The sequence below is a fragment of the Pristis pectinata genome, chromosome 5, assembly GCF_009764475.1.
Source record: "Pristis pectinata isolate sPriPec2 chromosome 5, sPriPec2.1.pri, whole genome shotgun sequence".
NCBI classification, from domain to species: Eukaryota; Metazoa; Chordata; class Chondrichthyes; order Rhinopristiformes; family Pristidae; genus Pristis; species Pristis pectinata.
Genome location: NC_067409.1, coordinates 83738856 through 83756071, shown reverse-complemented (window position 1 = coordinate 83756071; position 17216 = coordinate 83738856). Strand labels below are relative to the sequence as shown.

The window sequence follows — 17216 nt, the reverse complement described above, 5'->3', positions numbered from 1 at the left end:
TAGTCCTGGAGTGGAGCCACCTGTTCTGGAAGGTAAGTGACTGCTTAAGGACAGACCTGGAAGGCCTGGAATGGATTCATCTGGACTGGAAAGTAAGTGATTTCTTCTGGGCAGACCTGGCCTGTGAGGTAAGTTGTTGTTCCCATACAGGTCTGAAGGTCCTGAAGAGGAGTGCGCTGCCCCAGCAGGTAAGTGGGAGCGTGTAGGGCAGCCTTGGCATTTGGGACTTGGCCCCGGGTGCTCCGTAGGATCAGACTTCCGATCCAGAGGGACCCGGTGTTGGAGAGGGACCCGGTGTTGGCCTGGAGTCTGGCGTCTCCACAAGTCAGGCTTCATTTTGGGTCGCGTGTTGGATCGGGTCTCAAGGCCCCGGCCCCTGCTGCCTCTGCGGGTCGGGACTCAGCCTCTGATAGTTGGGCCCCGTGTCAGATTGGGCCTCAGGACTCGGCCTCTGTTGCCTCCAATGGTCAGGCCCCAGGATTCCACCTCCGCTGTCTCTGATGGTCAGGCCTCCGGGGAGGTCGGGTCACGGGACAGCATTGGGCGCTCCTGCTGGTCGGGTCTTCACTCTGGCAGGTCCTCATGTCTCTGCATCAGGTGCTCCAGTGGGGTCCAGGAGCCCGCTCTCAGTGGTAGGGGCACAGTGGGGTCGGCTCTTCACCCTGCACATGCTTTCACTTGGACAGGCCCCATCCTAGGCCTCACTGGTTGTCCCTACGTGGGACTGGGAGTTGGATCGCTAGATCAGTCACTGCTAGAGGTTGGAAGATTGCTAGCCCTGTAACAAGATTTAAAAGAATCTTATTAGTAATTCTTACAGACCTAGAACTTAGATTGAAAAAAGTAGAACGATTGTAATAGAAGTAATGAGTGGATTTGCAGAGAGCAGCTTGCAACAAGCAGCCAAGCTCTGGCGCAATCTTGTAAAGGCAATTAAAACTGAGGTGTGTAGAAATTTCTTCTTGCAGAAGGTAGTGAATTTCAGGAATTCGCTACCTCAGAGGATTGTGGAGGTTAGGTGGTTGGGGCTGTGTGAAGAGGTAGATAAATTTTTGAAAGATCAGGGAACTGAGGGCTATGGTGAACTAGAATAGAAAAGGGTTTAAGGGCTTTGCGCTGATCAGCCATTATCAAATAAATTGGCAGGGTAGGCTTGAGAGGCCAAGTAGCCCCCTCCTACTCCTATTTTCCTGTGACCTTCCACCCCACCTCTACAACTTAAAACATGCTGGTTTTCCAGTTTTGCCTAGTTCTGGCAAAAGCTCATTGACCTGAAGCATTAACTCTGTTCCCCTTTCCACCCATGTTTCCTGACCTGCTGAGTATTTCAGCATTTTCTGTTTTTGTTTTATTAAAAGATAGTTCAGGTTAGACTACCAGAGTTAATGTGGTCAAAGTCTATTTTAAGAGCAACTACTTTAATCACTCTTTAATATTGCAGACCTACCCAGACCTTCCCACCACTTCCTAATTTCTGACCTGCTTTAGAGAATCTATCCCGTAGATGTCCAACTTTAGCAATTGAGTATTGGCCAAATAGTTCTCAAATCTTATATTTTACAGATTGTGTTCTTGGCGTTTTATGAGTGCTGTTCTTAATTTGCATGCCTTTCCAGATCAATGGGAAGTTATGATAGGACAAATTAAAATATTGTCTGGTCTCCAGGTTTCCTTAGAAGATACAATCAGTAGCCTGTAGTAAAACAGAAAATGCTGCAAAAGCTCAGCAGGTAAGACAGCATTTGTGGAAAGAAACGATTCAAGTCCAGAACCCTTCATCAGAAGTTAACTTATATTTTCCTACACTACAATATCAAATGTACTTCATTGACTCCAGAGTATTTGAGGGCAGGCACGGTAGTGTAGTGGTTAATGTAACGCTATTACAGTGCCAGCGATCCGGGTTCAATTCTCCCCACTGTCTGTAAGTAGTTTGTACGTTCTCCCCATGTCTGCGCAGGTTTCCTGCGGGTGCTCTGGTTTCCTCCCACATTCCAAAGATGTACAGGTTAGGAAGTTGTGGGCATGCTATGTTGGCACTGGAAGCGTGGCAACACTTGCAGGCTGCCCCCAGAACACTCTACACAAAGATGTATTTCACCGTGTGTTTCAATGTACAAGTGACTAATAAAGATATCTTATATCGTGAGATCCCAAAAGGTGCTATTGGGTAGTTATGTAAGTCTTCCTACTGTCTGTGATGAACAATAGCTTTTATTGCTGTGACAATGAACTCTGATTTGTTTACTTTTCCTACTTCTCTGCTTTCAGCTCCTGCATTGGCAATACAAGCTCCAGCAGCCTTCCCTCAATTTAACCCTGAAGCCCGTGAGAATCACCAGAATGACAGCCCTGGCTTCTTAGACAGTATCTTCTTGATGGCAGCACCCAAGAAACGACGCACGATTGAGGTTAACCGCTGCAGGAGAAGGGATGTTCGGAAACTAGAAAAAGTTAAGGTACTTGTATGAAAAAATTAAGCAACAGTATGATTTGTGCAGCAACGATCAAGAATTGATCCTGCAACTATGTCCCCCTTTTCTAGCCCCACCATCCCAAATCCCTACAGAAATTTTCCAACATGCTTAATTATGTTTGTTGCCAGTGATTTACTGTGTTTACACTCTTAGGACAATAGAGCATGGAAGGAAGTTATGCTCTGAAAGATCCTTTCCATTGAGTCCCAGTGCCCTGCTCTTCAACTATAGCCTTGTAAATGTTTCCCTTTCAAGTAAATATCCTTTCTGAAAGCTACATTTCTGAAATTCATTCAACTGCCCTTTTTAGGCAATAAATTCCAGGAAATCATTGTAAAACCAGAATTAACCTCCAAGGTTAAATCAGTTTTGGCGAATAAAAGGAGCATCTTATATCTGAGTCATTTTGTTGGATGATACAATACCTCACTTTAAAGTGAGCACTTACTTCTTCCTGTTTCATTCTTGAGTGCTTGCTGCCCCCACCATCCCCAACTCTTGCTGTTTGTTAGCTCCTGCTCTTCCCAATCACATGTCAGCATAACCCAATATCTAATTTGTGATTTAAAATAAAGTCTCCCTATCTGCAAGGAACTTCATACTTCTGAATTGACCCTCTATGTGTTACTGTGAAAGCTTTTCAGAACAAGATAGCTTGTGAGTACCCTGCTGTTTGAACTCAGCATGAAAGTAAATTTCAAGAGTTGTCTAAATGTCATCTACAAGAAGATCACTCAGAAAGTGATCAGAGGATTCTGGTAATGGACTGAATTTAATTGAGGCAAACTCCAAACTGACATTAGTGTGGCTTTGGTTGGGCTGGATGGCAAGTGAAAGGCATCCTTATTGGAGTTATGTATTTGTATCAGTTAACTCTAAATATAATATTTCAGTAGCTTATGTAAAATGTGTGCCAATATTTTGAGTTTAAGCTTAATAGATGCAACAAATTTGTTTAGTTTTGTTTACCTTTCTTGTTTTGGTAAATTTTTTTATTTCAGAACAACATAGAAGTTTGCCAAGAATGTGGCCACTTGAAACTGAAACATGTGCTATGTGCCTTCTGCTACCAAAAGGTTGCACATGAGACAGCTCTTGTACGTGCACAGATTCAGGTGCAGGAAGGAAGGCCACTTAACACTGCTGCAATAGAGACAGTTGTGCTTTACGAAGGGGAGAAAGCAACAGAGGCTGACAAAGGGAAGAGGATCATTGAGAGGAACCGAAAGCGGCCGTCGTGGTTTACAGTAGGGTCATGAGATGGACATTGCACAGGTGAACAAGATAGTGCTAAGATATTTTGTTTAAAAATAAAACACATGCAAAGTTAAAATGTGTCACTGAAGCTAGGCACATACTTGTTGACACAGCAAGTTTAATCTCAGGAATTTGGTTTGATCTAAAGAAACTTGGAATAAATTCTCCTCTACACAAAAGGCTGTTTGGGTGTCTTTTTAAATAATATAATTTATTTTTGACGACTGCAAAGGGGAATTTAGTATTTTTCCTCAGTATTTCACTATTTCATGTGGCGGCACTGAAGTTGGCACAAATGTTACATTCAGGAAACTTTTCAAAAGCAAAATAATCCACATTCTAATATTTTTATTTTTTTAATGACATTTCTCAATAGTGAGTTTTTCTGAATAGTTAAAATTGATTCATGGTGTCTGTGCATACTGTCTCTGTCATCTCCAACAGTCCTTCCCCTCCACTATTTTCCTCACCCACCATCTGATGCACCCTGTCCTTTCTTGTATTTCCTTATCACTCACCTCTTTGTTGACCATTAATGGCTGAAACCTTTTTCTTTCTTCCCTCAGACTTCTTTGTCTTTTCACTTTCTCTCTTTCCCCTTGTTTTAATGTCCTTTTATCCCCTTGATCAAGAGATTTTGGATCTGTTGCATCTGACAGCTTTGTTCTCTGCTTTTTAATTATGATTCTGCTCTGTGTAGCAGATTTGAAGCTAAAAATGGAATGAGTTAATTCTGATAGAAAATGCTCCCTAGTCCTTTCCAGGCTGTTTTGAAAATGTATAATTCACAGAATGGCTTTGCTAATCTGGCCCATTCAAAATATGGTTGTTCTCAAAATCTGAGAAGCAATGTGAACTCTTTTTCTTGGGGAAAGGGGAACAATTTTTATTTTGTGTGACTTTTTGCATCTGGTAACCATTGCTGGTGTGGATGATTCATGTTCCAGTAATGTTGAGTTCAAAATACCAAAAGGAAGAGACTTGCTGAGGTATTTTTGCCCTGCCTTTTGTTCTCAGTTGTTCAATTGAGTACCTAATTTAAGGAGATTTCCTCATCTATCCTCTCATATAGTCAATCTACAATTTTATTTTTCACCATTTTAAAAGATTGTTCTTGTGATGGTCAGGATGTTTTTTTTTCAATAAAGGGCAGAAAAGAAGGATGATGAATTGAGAAAAAACTTGGCCTTTAAGCTTGTAATTGCAAAAATATTCTGCTTGAAAAGCTGTGCTGTTTGTTCTGAGATACTGTTTCAAAGTAGGTCTGGAAAGGTAATTTCACCTTTAAATAATCACAGTTGCCCTTGAAAGACCTCCTATTACCACAACCATCTACCTTTAAATATCTCTTTGAAGAGACTCAATTCATGCCCCCTGTTTTTACATGTTTATGCAGTGCTTATCTTCAATCAGCTGTAATCAGATATGTAAAAATAAGGTAATATATAAAAGTTTATGCAAATAAAATCCATTTTTAAATTTGAAAAGCAGAACTGGTGTAATCAACCTTATAATAGTTCACTTGGATATGTAAAGACTTCCTCTTGATTGGTAAAGTTCAGTTAGAACTTGGCAATTAAAATATTTATGCTTTTCAGAACCTCAAATTACCTGAGAGAGCAGTTGCTGGTGTTTAGTAAAAGTCAATTCTCTGAGCTCAAGCATTTTTCCCTCCCCTTTTTAACCATAGTTCAGTTGGCAGCACCCTTGATTCCAAGTCAGAAGGTTGTGAGTTCAAGCCCTATTCCAGAGACAAGCATAAAGTATGTAGTTCTGTGGGGGAATGCAGAACTGGCTGAGGTGTTATCATTTGAGTGAAAATTAAATTCAAGCACTTTGATCCTTATCTGGATGTTAAAAATTCCCAAACAGGGCAAACAGGAATTTGCTGTGAACTGACCAATGTTTATTCCTCAACTAACTAGCACCTGAAACACTCTGATCATTTATTCAATTGTTAATTGCAGAATGTTACTGTGCATAAATTTCCACTATTCCTATATTACAGTAGTGACTAAACATTATAAAATGCTTTTGGAAATCTTAGTCATGGAAGCCACTTTATAAAACCAAGTTCTTTCCTTCCTGTGCCTGAGCAACTGTTCTCTGCTGGGCACCTTCCCACATCAGCAATTACTCATTAAAAAAAAAACTCCACCTGTGAAGAATTAATAAGCTGCATTTTCATAGAAGTCCCAAGCTATTGCAAGACTCATGCATGAAAGAAAAGGACAGACAATGAAAAGGTGAAAAAGATCCCCCAATACACACACTTGATTGTTAATTTTTCTACATAAATGCCAGTAACAAGCTTGCAGAAATCTATCTGTGTGTCAACAGTTTCCTTGTATTGAGCTTTCGGTAAGGTTAGGTTAAGCAACAATAAATGTTGTGAAGAGAATTGCAGGGTCAGGCAACTCAAACCACTCTTACATACCCATTTTTAGTCAGTTAATTCATCATGTGTATTTGATTGAAAAGCAAAAGGTTCTTTCTTGACTGGCTGCATTTGGAAGAGTAGCATGAAGTCATGGGAAGGGGAAGGATAAACAAATAACTACATCAGTAGTGGGAAAGTTGCAGAGGCCATCATCTAAAATTAATGTCCGTTGTCACTGAAAGATAGCCAGCAGGAATTTATAAAAGACCAGTTGTTTACCAATTTTTTGAGGAACTACAGTTGATGATCAATCTTTTCCAGGATAATCAAGGATAGTGCTTCCATAGATAATGCAAAAACATGGGAAATGCAAAAGGTATGCATTAAAGTGTATTAAAAAGGCATCAAATGTGTAGCAGAATACTTAATGTTTATTATTTGTGCAAAATAACTCTGAGCTAAGCAAATACTGTGATTAAATGTGCTGTAGCCAGAAAAATGACTAGCCACAGCAGGAGTTGAGCTAAGTTAGAGGTGCCCTTCCCAGCACTCCAGCTGGGAGGGTGATGCCCTTTCCTGGACTCCAGCTGGGAGAGTGGTGCCCTGTCCTTGGCTCCAGTGGGAGAGTGTTGCGTCCGATACAGCCTCCACCTGGATGAGCAGTGGCCCATCCCAGGGATCCAGACTGGAGAATAATGCTTCAGCTGGGAGATTGCCTTGATCAGAAGTTGGATGTTGATGTTAATCAGAAGTTGACTTCATCAAATGATAATGTGAATATTGTTTATATTGGTGTGTGCCTGAGAATGAGCTGATCCGTAGCTGGTGTGAAAAGTGGGAGTTTGGATAGGCAAGAAGCTATGTATCCAAAAGTAGTAATTAATAGATGCATTTTGTATCAGGAAAATATAACATACTGTTACATTGAAAGTACCAACTAAACATCAGCAGTGACAAATTGGACCTTTTCTGTGATGAAATCTCTATGTAACAGCTCCATTCAATTATCAAGAAAGTGAAGAACTCAAAATGACCAGAAGACACTAGCATATTGCTTTGTTCTACCATTTTACCAAACAAAGAACGAATGGGCTCTCCCTATGCTGAGCAAATATGAGGACTGAGATACTGAATACTTAATATGACAATTCATCGAAGTCAGTAATGCAATTAGCCAACAGGAAGGAAGATAAAATTGCCAGATCATAAAACCGCAATAAGGTAACTGTTCAGGTTTAATTTCGAGTGGGTAGAGAACAAGATGATGTGCTCCTGGTCAAGAATGTTGTGAGCTTCAAGTTCCTAGGAGCAAACATCACCAATAGCCTGCCCTGGTCCAACAACGTGGATGCCATGGCCAAGAAAGCACACCAGCGCTTCAACTTCCTCAGGAGGCTAAAGAAATTTGGCATGTCCCAGGTCACCTCACTATTTTTATAGATGCACCATAGAACATCCCATCCAGAGGCACACAATATTCCAAGTATGGTCTAACCAGAGTTCCATAGAGCTGCAATATTACCTCACATCTGATGAGCTCAATACCCCCGACTAATGAAGACCAACACACCATATGGCTTCTTAACAACCCTATCAACCTGCGCGGCAGCCTTGAGGGATCTATGGATGTGGACCCCAAGATCCCTCTGTTTCTCCACAATGCTAAGAGTCCTGCCATTAACCTTGTATTCCGCCTTTAAATTCAATTTTCCAAAGTGTATCACTTCACACTTTTCCAGGTTGAACTCCACCTGCTACTTCTCAGCCCAGGTCTCCATTCCTATCAATATCCTGTTGTAATCTACAGCAACCTTCTACATTATCCACAACACCACCAACCTTCGTGTCATCAGCAAACTGACTAACCCACCCTTCCACATCCTCATCCAAGTAATTTATAAAAATCACAAAGAGCAGGGGTACCAGAACAGATCCCTGCGGAATACCACTGGTCACCGACCTCCAGGCAGAATATACTCCATCTACCACCACCCTCTGTCTTTTATGGGCGAGCCAATTCTGAATCCACACAGCTAAGTTTCCCTGGATCCCATGCCTCCTGACTTTCTAAATGAGCCTTCCATGAGGAACCTTATCAAACGCCTTATTAAAATCCATGTACACCACATCCACTGCTCTATCTTTATCAATGTACTTTGTCACATCCTCAAAGAATTCAATCAGGCTCATGAGGCACAACCTGCCCCTCACAAAGCCATGCTGACTGTCCCTAATAAGGCAATGCTTCTCCAAATGCCCATAAATCCTGTCTGTAAGAATCTTCTCCAGTAATTTTCCCACCACTGAAGTAAGACTCACTGGTCTGTAATTCCCAGGGTTATCCATACTCCCTTTCTTAAACAAAGGAACAACATTTGCCATCTTCCAATCATCTGGCACTACTCTTGTGGCCAGTGAGGACACAAAGATCATCGACAAAGGTGGAGCAATCTCTTCCCTCACTCCCCATAATAATCTTGGATATATCCAGTCCAGTCCCGGTGACTTATCTATCCTACTGCTTTTCAAAAGTTCAAGCACATCCTCTTTCCTCATGTCAACATGCCCTAGTGTATCAGCCTTCCATATGCCATCCTCACAAACATCAAGGTCTCTCACTGGTGAATACTGAAGCAAAGTATTTATTAAGGACCTCCCCTACCTCTTCCGACTTCAGGCACATGTTTCCTCTTTTATCCCTGATCAGTCCTATTCTTCACATACGTGTAGAACGCATTAGGGTTTTCCTTAATCCTACTCGCCAAGGCCTTCTCATGCCCCCTTCTAGCTCTCCTAAGTCCATTCTTAAGCTCCCTCCTGGCTATCTTGTAACTCTCCAGAGCCCTGTCTGATCCATGCTTTCTAAACCTTAGGTAAGCTTCCTTCCTCTTGGCAAGATATTCTACGTCTCTTGTCAACCACGGTTCCTTCTCTCTACCATCCTTACCCTGCCTCATAGTGAGACAAACTATTCCAAAACCCCATGCAAGTACTCCCTAAACAGCTTCCACATTTCTGCTGTGCACTTCCCCAAGAACATCTGTTCCCAATTTACGCTCTCAAGTTCCTGACTAATAGCATCATAATTCCCCCTCCTCCAATAAAATACTTTCCCATATTGTCTGCTCCTATCCCTCTCCAAGGCTATGGTAAAGGACATGGAGTTATGGTCACTATCTCTAAAATGCTCTCCCACCGAGAGATCTGAAACTTGATTAGGCTCATTTCCTAGTACCAGGTGCAGAATAGCCTCTCTAGTCGGCCTGTCCACATACTGTGTCAGGAATCCTTCCTGTACGCACTGAACAAACTCTGCCCTATCTATTTCCTTTACGATAAGGAGGTGCCAATCAATATTAGGGAAGTTGAAATCACCCATGACAACAACCCTGTTATTTTTGCACCTCTCCAAAATCTGCCTCCTGATCTGCTCCTTAGTGTCTCTGCTGCTACTGGGAAGTCTGTAGAATACTCCCAATAGAGCGATCACTCCCTTCCTGTTTCTGACTTCCACCCACACTGACTCAGTAGATGACCCCTCCAGGATGTCCTCCCTTTCTACAGCTGTGACACTGTCCCTGATCAGCAAAGTCACTCCCCCACCTCTTTTACCTCCTTCCCTGTCCCTTTTGAAATATCTAAACCCTGGAATATCCAGCAGCCATTCCTGCCCTTGTGACAGTCAAGTCTCTGTAATGGCCACCACGATAATTCCACGTACTTACCCACGCTCTAAGTTCATCGGCCTTGTTCCTGATACTTCTTGCATCAAAGTAGACACACTTCAGCCCATCCAACTGACTGCAATTTTGCCCTTTCAAATGCCTATCCTTCCTCACAGTCTTTCTACACTTTGCATCTACTTGTACACTAAATGAACCAACCTCTGACCTATAGCTCTGGTTCCCATCCCCAACAGTTTCAGCAAACCTGCCTGCAAGAATATTGGTCCCCCTCCAGTTCAGGTGTAACCCGTCCCTTTTGTACAGTCGTACCTTCCCCAGAAGAGATCCCAATGATCAACAAATCTGAAACCCTGCTCCCTGCACCAACTCTTAAGCCACACATTCATCTGCCAAATCAACCTATTCTTACCCTCACTGTCATGTGTTTCAGGCAGCAATCCAAAGATTACTACCCTTGAGGTCCTGCTTCTCAGCTTCCTACTTAGCTCCCTATATTCTCTCTTCAGGACCTCATCTCTTTTCCTACCTATGTCATTGGTACCAATATGTACCACGACCTCTGGCTGTTCACCCTCCCCCTTCAGGATGCTGCGGACCCGATCCGAGATGTCCCTGACCCTGGCACCTGGGAGGCAACATAACATCTAGGAGTCTCTTTCACATCCACAGAATCTCCTGTCTGCCCCCCCCCCCCCCTTACTATGGAATCCCCTATCACTACCGCTCTCCTCTTCTCCCCCGTTCCCTTCTGCGCCACACAACCAGGCTCAGTGCCAGAGACCTGGTCACTGTGGCTTTCCCTGGTAGTCGCTTCCCCCCATTCCCCCAACAGTATCCAAAGCAGTATACCTGTTATTGAGGGGAACATCCACAGGTGTACTCTGCACTACCTGCTCGATGATTATAGGAAGGATGTGGAAGCTATAGAGAGGGTGCAGAGGAGATTCACCAGGATGCTGCCTGGATTGGAGAACATGTCTTATGAGGATAGGTTGAGTGAGCTAGGACTTTTCTCTTTGGAGAGAAAGAGGATGAGAGGTGACTTGATGGAGGTGTACAAGATGATAAGAGGCATAGGTCAAGTGGGCAGTCAGAGACTTTTTCCCAAGGCAAAAATGGCTAACATGAGGGGGCATAATTTTAAGGTGATTGGAGGAAGGTTTAAGGGGGATGTCAGAAGTAAATTTTTTTACACAGTGGTGGGTTCATGGAGCGCACCGCCACAGAGATTGTGGGGGCAGATACATTGGGGACATTTAAGAGAGTCTTGGATAGCCACGTGAATGATAGAAAAATGGACGGCTATGTGGGAGGGAAGGGTTAGATAGATATTAGAGCAGGATAAAATGTTGGCACAACATCGTGGGCCAAAGGGCCTGTACTATGCTGTAATGTTCTAATGTTCAGATGCATCACAGCTTGGTATGGCAACTCAGCACATCACGAAAACTAGCCTCCCCTCCACAGACTCAATCTACACTTCTCACTGCCTCGGTAAAGCACCCAACATAATCAAGGACCATACCCACCTTGGACATTCTCTCTTCTTTCCCCTCCAATCAGGCAGAAGATGGAAAAGCTTGAAAGCATGTACTACTAGGCTCGAGGACAGCTCCTATCCTGCTGTTATAAGACTATTGAACGGTCCCCTTGTACGGTAAGGTAAATTCTTGACCTCACCGTCTCCCTTGTCATGGCCTTGCACCTTATTGTCTACCTGCACTGCACTTTCTCTGTAAATGTAACAGTTTATTCTGCATTCTGTTATTGCTTTTTCCTTGTACTACCTCAATGTACTGATGTGATGAAGTGAACTGTATGGAAGGCATGAAAAACAATGTTTTTCACTGTATCTCGGTACATGTGACAATAATAAACCAATTTACTAATATCCCTAGCCTCACTTCCTTTGACTTATTTCTGATGTAGCAGTCTGAAGTACGGACAGATTACCTGCTCCAGATGTCATGATACTTATGTGAATAAGGTCAAAGTAAATCTTTATTTGCTCGTTTTTAACTAAAATCCTTTGGAAAACCTGTGCATTTGCCCTTCAAGTATTTATTTGATCCTGTGGTCCTTTCCTGCTCTTTATTTATGCACATTTTTAGCTATGCAACATCAATAGTAATTTTCCATTATACCTTTGCTTGAGATAATTATACATGACCACAAGACATTCTCCAGTTCAAAGTTTCACCACTGTCATATAAATCTTATCCAAAATTTATAGTTCTGATCATGTTTAATTGGAATGCATATGTCAGCATTCCAATTAAATTCTATTACCCAGTTTCAATTCTAGTATCCTTTACATCAAAGTCAAAGTTGAGTTTGTCATATGCATATGCACAGGTGCAATGAAAAACTTACTTGCAGCAGCATCACAGGCCCACAGCATCAGATAAGCAGCATTCACAAGAAAGAAAATAAACATAAATTATACACAGTGTTTACAAGAAAGAATGCAATTACAATAGAAAAAAATCAAAGCCCATTGTAGTGCAACAAAGCTTCATAAACTTGCAATCCCCTCAACTGTAATTTGTTGAAGAAAGCAATATTAAATTGACTTACCAGTATTTTTAGCAACCTTTATTCCAAAGACATGATAAAAGTAAAATATGCATCGCCTCACCATTAACAGCCATTTGTGTCATTATTACATAAATATTATTTGAGTCATCAGTTCCTAGAGATAATTGTAATGGAAACCAGAATCAACAACATTTGTGAAGTAACTTGTCCATTAATGCAAATGCATTTTTTTATGAAACATGTTAAAACCTGGCTTTTTATAAGGGATAAATAATAAGCAAAAGATTGATTAAAGACCGAAGTCTATTAAACATGTGCCATCATTTAATCCTTTGAGAGGTACAATGATATTTTTAAATTTTACATCTCATAATTAATACTGCTCTTTATCCCAATTTATCCTTTCTTTCCACCACTCTCTCCCCTAAATTACTATAACCAATAGCGCTCCTCCCCCTCCTCCCCCTCCTCCAACCTTCAACCAAGCTTCTGCCCTCTTCCTTTCCAGTCCTGATGAAGGGTCTCAACCCAAAACATCAACTGTTTATTTCCCTCCATAGGTGCTGCCTGACCTGCTGAGGAATGCTATAAAATAGGACTCAGGTTCTTTTGGGTTCCTTTCAAATGACAGAATCAGTAATGAAAAACACATAATTTCATGAAAAGTTTGAGTACTTTTATTTAACACAACTAAACACAAAGGAAACTACAGCTCTAATCACAAATCAACTCTAACCCAGGTTAAGAGAACAAGACCAAAAACCCAAACTCTCTCACTTAACACTTCCCTGGTAAAATCGAGCTCACGTTTGCATGCAGTTCTTAGTGATACTTACCGGCATCCAGTACTTAGCAATGTTGCGTTCTCTGCCACTCAGTCTATCGCCAAAGGGGAGCCCTGGGGTACTTCAGCAAGACGTGAAGGGGCTTGACAGTTGCCAGGCATTGGCCGTGAACCAACCCTTGGAGAAGCTCTTTGTGCCCCGTTAATCACAAAGGATTCCACACCTTTGCTAAACCTTCCAGTTGTTTTTGAGAGCCTCATCAGTCATTAGTGCAGAAAGATTCCACTGTTAATGAACAGATAAAAATTCCGATCTTCCAGAGGGCGGGTGGCCCCATGAGTGTGTAGCCGTGAAAGGTTTGTGACAAACTCAAACAAAGCCCTGGGATCTTGTCTGATGGGGCAAATTAACACTCCCCATTGTCTCACTTGGCTGAAGCATAGCCTGGTTGTTTTGCAAAGCTGCCCGTTTAACTGCACCCGATTAATGCTTGGGGCTACCTTCCACATTGATGTCTTACTGCTTTACACGGTTTCAGTAACTCCTAGGAAAAACAAATAGTCCTAACAGAGAAAGATGCTTCTTTTAACCTTTTAGTTACATCCAGCCATTGGTAGCTGTTGTAACTCATTGATTGTTTTTCATCTTACCATATTCCTCCAGCATTTTGTGTGTATGGGATCATTCATGACTTCCTGGTCCACTCTTCTATCTCTACTAACTGCTCTTTTTATATCACCTCCTACAACTGCAAGAGGTGCCAGACCTTTCATCTCTTCCCTTCCCACCATCCATTGGACCCAATTAGTCCTTTCAGTTGGAGCAGCAATTCACTTGCACTTTTTTTCCAATCTAGGATACTGCATTCAGTGCTTACAATGTGGTCTCTTCTACACCGTAGAAACCAAACACTAATTGGGGACCCCTGTGTGGAGCATCTACATTCAGCCCACAGTGACTGTTGCTTGTCATGTCCCATCCCAACCTATCTGTCAGTGGCCTCCTGCAAAGTTATTACAAGGCCCAATGTAAACTTGAGGAACCTCACTTCATCTTCCATCTGGGCACTTTGCAGACTTCTGAACTCGGTACTGAATTCTACAACTTCTGATAACTTGCTTTATCTGTATCAGAACATGCAAGGTCATCAGTTGTGACATTGGCTCCATTTTTCTCTCTCTATTTGCATGGCTTGACCTGCCGGGCATGTCCTGCAGTCCTGCATTTCATAACTTTCATATTCCTTTGTCTGTGTTCTCACTGTCTAATTGCTTTAATGAACAAAGCCCATGGTGTGTGTGTGTGTGTGTGTGTGTGTGTGTCTCTCTCTCTCTCTCTCTCTCTCTCTCCTCTCCCCCAACCCCGCCCCCCCCCCTGAACTGCTGCCATTAATCTACCAACTGGATAAATTCTACAACTCATACTAAGAGCAACCTAGCCTAACCATATCAGAGATATTCCCTTTGTCCTATCCAACCCTCACCATCCTCCCTGCAACTAACACTAATTTATTTTCCCTCCATCTCAGTCCTGATGAAGGGTCTTCAGCTTGAAATATTAATGCTGCTTCAATCTCCAAAAATGCTACCTGACCTGCTGAATGTTTTCAGAATTTTCTGTTTTATGTTCAACCTAGGGCAAATGGCATATTAGTCCTTATTGCAAGAAAGGTTGGAGTTTAAAAATAGGTAAGTTTTGTTCCTGTACCTTAGAAAGGATATAATAGCATTAGAAGCTAATTCTTGGGAAGAGACAATTGTCCTATCAAGAAAGTCTTAGCAGGTTGGATCTGTTTTCTTTGGAGTTTAGAAAGGATGATCTTATTGAAACATATAAGATCCGAAGGGAGCATGACAGGATAGATGTCGAGATGTTTTCACGCAGGGGCAAGTGTTGAACCAGAGGTCATAGTTTCAAGATAAGGGGCCAGACATTTAAAACCAAGAATGTAGAAATTCCTTCTCACAGAAGTTGGTGAATCTCTGGAATTCTGAACACCAGACAGTTATGGAGGCTAGACCATTGGAAAAATTTAATGTAATGGTAGATACATTTTTGAAAGATCAGGAGATTAAGGGCTATAGAGATCTAGCACAGGGGAAGAGTTGAGCCTGGGGTAGATCCATCAGGATCATACTGAATGGCGGGGCAGGCTTGAGAGGCCAGGTGGCCTACTCCTACTCCTGTTTTCTTGTATTCTTGTGTTTTTTTGAGGTAGTGTGGATCACAGCGGTAACCTGGCCTCAGGCAGCAAATCCTAAGGCTCACCCCCAACATATCATACCCCCAACACATCAACCTCCAGTCATCAAAACCCTTTGAGACATTTAAAAACAGTTCAAAAGGATTGAAGTAAACTTTTAAAAAAATTAAACTGCAGGAAAATAATAAATTTACTTTAAAGGCTAAAAGTAATTAACAATATTTACTGTACTTTCCATTTCAATCAAGATTGGTGACCATATTCAGATGAATACAGTCACACTACATAAACCAACCTTCCTGGGCATAAAGCCAAGGGGCTGGTGCAAAGTCCATTCAGCTTCTCTGCTTGCCACATTGGTGCTCCGTATCCCAGCGCACTGCTGAGTCCAGCAGCTGGGCAGTACATCTGACACCTCCATCTCGTTCCATACTTCTGCATTTCCATGCACAGGAAAAGGAGGTAGGAATGAGCTGGCCCACACACTGCAACCCCCAACTAGCTGGGGCTTCCCCATGGAACTGTGGGCTGAAGAGCAGCACCGTGTGGCCCATTGTCATTCACAGCCATGGAGACTAGTGCTACTGGAAAGTGCCTCTCAATCGTCACCTTCCTGGTGTAGCAGAGCCTGGAAGATGTAGTTAAACATTAGACATAACAGACAATGTGGTTGGCTTTCCACATACAGTCCCATCGGTAAGGGTTGTTACAGGGAAGACAGTTAATGAATCTCCTTTCACTTTATTAAGCCTCCAAAACTTTCAAAAAATATTGGATCACATTTTATTGTCCAACCTTATACTACAGAGACAGGAAATCTAACTGTTTACTCTTACTGCAAGCATTCTCTGAAAGACCAATTATCTTTCCTCTTGCCAAAAGTATATATGGTTTTGTTGCTTAATCTAATAAACCCTATGTTACCCTAACAGGATTGTTTGCAAATGACTTACTTGATATGTTGTTTAGTGCATTAAATTTTGTAGAATTTACAGCTCTGGCTTCTGTCAGTGTTTATGATCCACCTGAGAGCCTTCTCCCCATCAGTATATTCTACTATCCGATTCTTTCTTATGCACTTTATCAGCTAATCATTAAAGGAGCAAATAGTGTTCGATAGAGTTTCTGAGATGCATTGACAGTTATGTGATACCTTCTCAATCTTGAAATTGTTTTTATAAGCACAGATGTAACAATAAGACTCAGAAGTGAGCAAGTAACATTTTGTGCTGACTGGAAGAATGTTTGATGGGAAATATACCACTTTGGAATAGAGTATAAACTATTTCCTTACTGTTTCCATCTGGCTGTGTGAAGTTATAGGCACTCAAGACCAAACTTACAACTTTATGGCCTCTGTGTCCGGCCAGATTTCTACAAATCAGCAAGGAATTTCCTCGGAACTTCAGCTGTTGTTTGATTTACCAGAATTAGAATCACACTTGTTAAAGCAGTATCTTTTGTACAGTGAATCATGTGAAAGTGAAGGAGGCAATTCATGCATGTGATGGCTCTTTGAAAGTGCTGTCCAATTGCTTCCATTTCAATGTCCTAGACATGACTCTTCCCCACGCTTTCCTTTACCTCCACAATTTTTTCTTTGTCAGATGTTAATCTAATATACTTTTGCAAGTTATTATTCAATCAACTTCCACCATCAACCTGACATTGTGAGTATATCCTGTACACAAAGAAGAGGTCAGACCTAATCCAGATAATTACTGCCATTCATCAGTCTACTCTCAACCATCAGCAAGTGATAAAAGGCATCATTAACAATGCTATCCATTGCCATTTACTCAGAAATTAAACTGCTCACCACCGGACTAAAAGTTTTATTCTAGATGTGAGGTGAGAGTACGAGCCCTACACATCAAGGCATCATGGAAC

General features: G+C 41.9%; 1 protein-coding gene across 2 annotated transcripts in view; it reads left to right on the top strand.

Moving 5' to 3' along the window:
• Nucleotides 1-11716, top strand: part of mrpl32 (mitochondrial ribosomal protein L32) — a 32120-nt gene extending 20404 nt beyond the window's left edge. Inside the window, exons 2-4 of one of the 2 annotated variants that reach the window (XM_052016990.1) lie at nucleotides 2272-2459; nucleotides 3479-3752; nucleotides 11364-11716. In XM_052016990.1, the coding sequence (XP_051872950.1) occupies nucleotides 2272-2459; nucleotides 3479-3736 (446 nt within the window). In that variant the 3' untranslated portion in view covers nucleotides 3737-3752; nucleotides 11364-11716. Of the gene's footprint in view, nucleotides 1-2271; nucleotides 2460-3478; nucleotides 5721-11363 lie in introns of those variants that run through there. The other variant, XM_052016988.1, reaches the window with a different exon arrangement.
• Nucleotides 11717-17216: the final 5500 nt, after the last annotated feature.